Here is a 7,253-nt window from a genome sequence, read left to right as displayed (position 1 = left end):
GAATGATGACAGTTCTGGAAAAGGTTGTGAGAAGGATGACTTGATTCGACATTCCCCTCACTATATATATATTCAACATAATATGCTAGTCATGACATTATTTATTTGAAGTCATGGTCTTTGATTTCAAAGGACAATAATCAATCACTTCCTAATTCCCACAAGATTCAAGTTTTCCATGTTGGTTGATTTTCTAATAGTGCTGATTGACAGTCTCACCAGTCCACCGACTGCCCCAAGGAAAGAGAAAACTTCAAGAAGAGAAGTAGGAACTTTGTGTGTCCAGGTTTTATGACAAGTTTACCTGAAAGCCCTAAGAATTAGGGCTGGAGAGAGTTCCTGGAGAGGTTGATGTTTGTATAATTTGTGTTGAGAAAAGGGTGATTGCATACATTGCATCCATATACAGTCTGATTTGGTATTTCTATCAGTATACACAAAAGTAGGTGTCAAACATTCAGTGGGTTACACAGAAGAAAAATGCAATAGGTATTTTTTTTTTTTGGTGGGGAGAATTGGTTTTTTTTTTTGGGTTTTGCAAGGCAGTGGGGTAAAGTGACCTGTCTGAGGTCACACAGGTAGGTAATTCTTAAGTGTCTGAGGCCAAATTTGAACTCAGGTCTTCCTGACTCCAGGGCCAGAGCCCTATTCATGGCACTACCTAGCTGCCCCTGGTGGGGAGAATTTCAAAAGAAATTCAAGTCTCCTGGCTGGTCCTAGACAGGGCAAGAAATTTGGCAGTACAGTTCTCCTTTCCACATGATAGAGGTTAAAAGTGCCACACCACTAACCCCATCAATCTGGAAAATCTGTGAAAAATCTTTTGGCCTTCCCTTTGTACCAGAGAAGCAATCTCATTTTTTTCTTTTTATTTTATGGGGTGTTTATAGTACCTTATTGTAAAATTTGGGTTGATATTAAACAATACTATACATACATTTTATGTATTTTTGAGTTCCTAAATTTTTTTCTGTATTGTCTGCTGTTCTTTGCATGTTGTCTGCAGCTCCCACAAAACTTTCCCCCCAAATTCCCATTTAATTTCTTATGTCAATCCATGATATTGAAATCCCAAGATGAGGAAGAGATAACTATAATTCTTCATGACTTCCTTGATGACTAAGTGGAAGGAATAAGGCAAAGCAATTCTGCAGAAAAGAATGTATGTTTATTTGCAGTAAAAATCATGATTTGAAAAAATCTATTGGCAAAATTACATTTCTGTTTGGTTGCGGGCATTAATTGGGTATGCTGTAACTGAGAAATCCCTCCCCTGCATGCAAAGGGCTTCTCAGTCACAGAGACTTTCCTAACTCAGGATTATAAACTACCCCTAGAGGACCTCCCAATTGCCAGCTATGAACTATTCCACAATTTCCCCTTGCCCCCAACTCTCCCTCCCTGGTTAGTGCAATGCAAAGAAACAAAAATCCCAAGGCATTTACATTATCATTTCCTATTTCTGAACATCCTCACAATTTTAACTCATTTCATGATGAACTAAAATATATATACAATTTTCTTGCCAGCATAAAAACATTTTTTCCTTATTCACAGATATATATCATGGCATTTGGAGAAATAATTACAAACTTTTTTCTTTTAAAACTAAAACAAAAAAAAAACAAAACAGAACGAGTTTCTTACAACAGTAAACACAAAAGAAAATCTTTCCTCACCTCTTTCCCTTCCCAGGAATACAGCCAAATTCCTGACTCAGAGGCACCCAAAGAGCTTAGGAAATGGGGAAAGGAAACAGTCTTAAATCTGGGATGCTCATTTTGAGGACTAGAAGCCTACTTGACACATCCATTTTCAAAAACATTTTTCTAAATATTTCATTTCACAGGTCTTTGAAGAAAGTTTTTCCACCATTTTCTTGATACTATCCCTCCTTCCCCCCTCCCCCACCTCCTAGATAAAAGGAATGTGTGATTGGTCCAGAAATGGTCACAGTTAATGGAGAATTGAACCAACCAGACTAATTGCCAGTCAGTTAGCACCAAACGGCAGCAGGGGCGAAAAAAACAAAGAGCTTCCCCCACCTAACTCCCAATTCACCTCTCTAGGTTTCTCCTTCCCAGGAAGAAGCTTAGTTTTTAAATCCTTTCTCTTTACTACCACCCTCTTTCCCTCAACAAGGAGTTGAATGAAAGACTTCATTCATCCCGGGAGCCAGTGTGGGATGATTTTTCTGCCAGCAGTTTTGGCACAAAAAAAGATCAAGCAAGGTAATCCCTCCCAATCTCAGTCAAGAACTAGAAAAAAAGAAATAGGGGCAAGACCAAGGTGCTTGCCTCACAGACAGATCTGCCCTTGTCCCTAAGCAATGCAGTGTGGTAACACAATTGAGTCAAAGAACCTGGGTTCAAATCCCATGTCTGTTCCTCTGTGACCAAGTTATTTGCTACATCTGGGTCTCAATTTCCTCATCTATAAAATGATGGAACTGGACTAAATTGATCTCTAAGCTCCTTCTCCGTCTGTAAATCTATAATTCTAGTGTCTTTTAGGGCAAATGAATGACCAGAACTAGAGAACAGAGGCTAGGTGTGGGGGGGGGAAGACAAGAAGCATTAGAAGGTAAACCCTGGTTTGGGGGACTGTCTCAGAAGGAAAAAACTTTGTTGAGATAAAGAGGGAACAGCCAAATGTTGGGGTATGGAAGATGGAGCAGTCTCAGAAATCACTTTGAAAATACTGAAAATATCCAGGGATTTTTTTGAGAAGACCCCCTCCCCAGGAAATCACATGGGGGATCCCATGGGAGTTGTGGGACTCCTCTCCAAGAGGTTCACGAGAAGCAACATCCTAACATAAGAAAACTTTCCTTTTTTCACTGATCCCATTTAAGGATTCAGTTTCTGTTTGCCAGTGTGGAGGAAATAGTATATAAATACATTCTACTTCAGTAGAAAAAAAATGTGTTTTGGGGGAGCAGGGAGGGCACAATATTTGATGCAAATATAAGTGGTACCATTGACAGGAGTTTCAGCATCTTGAAGCTCCCTTCATTTCCCCAACTGCCCTCAGGGAAAGGGTGCCTCCATGACAGCTGGGTTTTCTATTCCCTTCCCTACCCTCCCTAGCTCAGAGGAAACCCAAGGCAGACCCTTCTGAAAAGAGGCAGGGACCAGATGGCCTCTCAGGTTCCTCCAGTTATAAATCTATGATCCAATGAGAAGCGAATATTACACAGACAACACTTTAGACGGATCCCCTTCCTTCTATGCACAATGGTCCCAGGCTGGCCCCTTCCTTCAGCAGCTACAGCCCAGGACTTGGTTGGTGTTCTGGATGAAGGCAGTAGGACCCAAAGACATGTGCACAGAGTCCTTAATCCTGAAGCATTGGCATCAGAGCTAGCAGCAAGAGAGGACACCAGGGAAAAGGTAAGGAGAGGAGTTCATGGGAATTTTCTGCCAGTCATCATTTCAGGGACTTTTTCCACTGCCCTTTGACCCTGCTAATGTCATCACCAAGAGGGCAGAGATTCTTCTTGGTTCCAGGGGTCCCTCTGGAGCAGAAAGTCTGGCAATGGCCAATAATCAACTTCCAACAATGTAGTCTCTGGGCTCAGAAAGATTCTGTATTTTCCCTTCTCTGGGATGGTGGGGTAATGCTGTAGCAATGTAATCTGAGATACACAGTTAAGTTTTATATACAAGTCTTGTACACTGGGATGGGTCATCAGTGGCAGATGACTGATTTGCAAATGGTTTGCATTTAGCATCTTGTCCCCCTCCCCCCAACCCTTCCCCCACCCCTTCAGGTTGTTTAATACTGGAAGCTTGGAGGACTTTTCCCTCTGAATTAGCTAGAGGTTTGCACCAGCTCTAGAGAGACTCTGCTGAGAGAATCCACGGCTCTGCCTGAGAGTCAGCTGTCACTGCACACCCTCCTCTTCCACATATGTTGATGGAAACCAGCCAATCTGCAAAAGACAGTTACCATGGCATGAGAGAGTAGCAGAATCACTACAAGAAGGCCTCATATCAAGTCTATGCTATGCTATCAGAGGGCTGAGAACTTTTCATTCTCTAAAGGAGTCTCCTAAACTCAGAAAGGCTCTCATATGGAAGAGGGAGGTTCATGCTATTAGCTCAAGGATGGAACTAGGCTTGATGGATGTTAGGTAGATAAATGATAGGGAAGCAGATCTCAGCTCAATACAAAGAAGTCCTTTCTAGCAGAGGAGTCTGAAAACAGAATGGGCAATGCAAAGTAGTGAGCTCTTTGACACAAGCTATTTTAGTAGGCAAAGATGATCACCACCTACACTGGGGCTGGAGAGGACCACGGGGTCAGCTAGTCCAGTGTCTCTATTTTACAGAAGAAAAAAACTAGAATTTGGAAAATGCAAGTAATGCTGGAGATCATCAGTTCTAACCCATATCTCAACAGGAACAATATTCCTTCTACAACATTCTTGACAAAGGGATTTAGGTGCTTCCAAATGAAAAGGAAGAATTGACTATCTCCTAATTCAGTCCATTCTGAGATTTTTTTTTTGGATAACTCTAATAGTTAAGGAATTTTTCCTTACATGGAGCTCAAATATGCTTTTGATTAATCATAGTCATAAGACCAGTGCTGGAAGATCAGTTGTTACTCCTGCACCATCTCTGTTCCAAGTTGGGGCAAATTTACAACATCCTAGGAGCTTATATTGAGCCCATGTCACAAATATACATAGCCCTTATTCTCTGGATGCTTCAAAGCCCAGACAAAGGATTCTAGAGGGCTCCAGGAATAGGTGATTTTAAGAAGGAGGGAAGGAAGCAAAGTCTAATTAAGCACTTTCCCTATGCTAGGCACTGTCCTAAACATTTTAGAAATATTATTTCATTTGATCCTCTTAACAATCCTGTGAGGTAGGGGCTATTACTATCATCCCCACTTTACAGTTAAGGAAACTGAGACAGACAGAAGTTAAGTGATCTGACTTGGACAGAAGTGACTAAGAAATAATGTTGCTTATCAATCAATCAATCAATCAATCAATCAATTACCCCTTGAGAACTGTACTTCCATCAAGACAGCTAAAAAGTATCTCTCCATAGAAGATATGGGTATGAGATAGATTTAAAACAATCAGGACATGAAAAGAAGGATTATACTAGGAGAAGGCAAGATTAGAAGATAAATAACATCACATGAAGAGGCAAAAAGAAGTATTAAATTAGAGGAAAAGAAGGGACAGTATGAGCATTGAATAAATCTCAACAGATTTGACCCAAAGAGGGAATAAAATACATTCTCAACTGGGTTTCAAAATTTATCTTACCCTGCAGAAAAATAGGAGGAGGATAGGAAAGAAAGGGGAAGAAGGGACTGATAAAAGGGAAGGCTAAAGTAAAGATAAAAGCAATGTTAAAGTAAAAATTTAAAAAACAAAAGTAAAATGGGAGAAGGAAAGGGAAAGGGTTGATAGAAACAGGGCTAATCAAGAGGCAGCAATCAGAAGCAAAACACTGGTGAGGAGGAGAGGAATAAGGGGAAAGGAAAGAGAAAAGAATAAATAGGGGAAGATATCATGAGGGAAATACAGAGTAATCATATCTGTAAATGTAAATGGGTTGTTTTTCTTTCTTTTGCATGGTTCCTGCCCTTCCCCCCCCAGTTCTAATTCCTCTTTCACAACATAACTAATATGGAAATATGTTAAACATGAGTATGTACAACTTTTACCAGATTGTTCACTGCCATGAGGAGGGTGGGGCAGGGAAGGGATGGTGGTAGAAAAATGTGGAACTCATCAACTTGCAAATGGATAAATTTTGAAAACTGCCTTTGCATGTAATTGGAAAAATTAAATTAAATTAAAAAAAAGAAATCATGAGGGATGGGTCTTCAGAAAAGTCTGTAAAGACCTGCAAGAATTGAGGCTGAGTGAAGTGAACAGAACCAGAAGAACACTGTACGCACATAACAGTGTGTGATGATTACCTATGATTTGCTCTCAGCAGTACATACCTTCTAAAGGACATATAATAAAAAATACCATCCACATCTAGAGAAGGAACTATGGAGGCTAAATGCAGACCAAATCTTACTATTTTCAATTTTTTAAAATTGTTTTATGTATTATGACTTATTATCCTTTTTGATTTGATTCTTCTTTCACAACATGATTAATATGGAAATATGTTTAGCATAGTTAAAATGTATAATTCATATTGGATTGCTTTCCATCAGGGGAGGGGGAAGGGAAGGGATGGGGAAGGGAAGGGAAAGAGGGAGAAAAATGTTAAACTCAAAACTATCTTTGCATGTGGTTGGAAAAATAAATATAAAACATTTAAAAAAAATTTTAAATAGGGCAGCTAGGTGGTACAGTGGATAGACCACTGGCCCTGGAGTCAGGAGTACCTGAGTTCAAATCCGGCCTCAAACACTTAATAATTACCTAGCTGTGTGGCCTTGGGCAAGCCAATTAACCCCACTGCCTTGCAAAAAAAAAAAACCTATTAAAAAAATTTAAATAATGAGCTATCTGAGGCCAGAATGAACTCAGGTTTTTTTTTTTTCCAGAGCTTTATCCTTGGCACCACCTAACTGCCTCTAGGAAGCATTCTTGAATCAGGGATTGTAGTATACTTCTAAGCCCTGCCCAATGAGCCTGAAAGATGGTCTTACCCTTCCATTGGTCTCTCCCTTCCACCAGCCCTGGTCACCACCAATCCTGCTGTAGATTTTCACCACATCACCCTCTCGAAGTGAGAGTTCCCGCATGTCCCTGGCTGCAAAGTTGTACCTGGCCACAGCCGTGCCAATGACACGGGGAGTAAACACTGGGCAGAGGAAAGATGGGAATGTATTAAGTAATTAGCCAGTCTAGGGTTAGCCTCCACCTTGAACAAGAGTGGTGGGATATCCCAGCTGAGCTCTTTTCCCCCACCCCCTATGTTCTAATAGGCACTGATACCATGAGCTGGGCCTTTGGCCCCTTAAAGGTAACTTACTCTTCTGATACCAGAGTTTATAACCAAAATGACCCACTTTATACCAGCTCCTCCCTCAGACCCAAGTGTCATGATAGAAAGCAGAATGGACTAATTTCATGTAGAAGTAATGGCAAGGAGTAAAGCAAGACATGTTATGTTAGGGGGAAAACAAGCAGCTGCTGGCTATTTCATTCTGGTCTCAGACAGATCCGAGGTCAGTGTCAAGGACAAAGTTTTGAGCTCTGGTAGCAGAGGCATCTCAGGACTGGCAAGGCTCCCAAAATCTTGTCCTTCCTTTCTTGTTAA

General features: G+C 40.7%; 1 protein-coding gene across 2 annotated transcripts in view; it reads right to left on the bottom strand.

Moving 5' to 3' along the window:
• Positions 1-995: 995 nt before the first annotated feature.
• LOC141505181 (guanine nucleotide exchange factor VAV2) overlaps positions 996-7,253 on the bottom strand; it is an 81,941-nt gene continuing 75,683 nt past the window's right edge. Inside the window, exons 21-22 of one of the 2 annotated variants that reach the window (XM_074210757.1) lie at positions 6,640-6,794; positions 996-3,934 (exon numbers count right to left, since the gene is read on the bottom strand). In XM_074210757.1, the coding sequence (XP_074066858.1) occupies positions 3,887-3,934; positions 6,640-6,794 (203 nt within the window). In that variant the 3' untranslated portion in view covers positions 996-3,886. The remainder of the gene's footprint in view (positions 3,935-6,639; positions 6,795-7,253) is intronic. The other variant, XM_074210758.1, reaches the window with a different exon arrangement.

Source organism: Macrotis lagotis, chromosome 1, assembly GCF_037893015.1.
Source record: "Macrotis lagotis isolate mMagLag1 chromosome 1, bilby.v1.9.chrom.fasta, whole genome shotgun sequence".
Classification (NCBI taxonomy): domain Eukaryota; kingdom Metazoa; phylum Chordata; class Mammalia; order Peramelemorphia; family Peramelidae; genus Macrotis; species Macrotis lagotis.
Note: the sequence above shows the minus strand (reverse complement) of the source record. Positions and strands in the feature narration are given on the sequence as shown.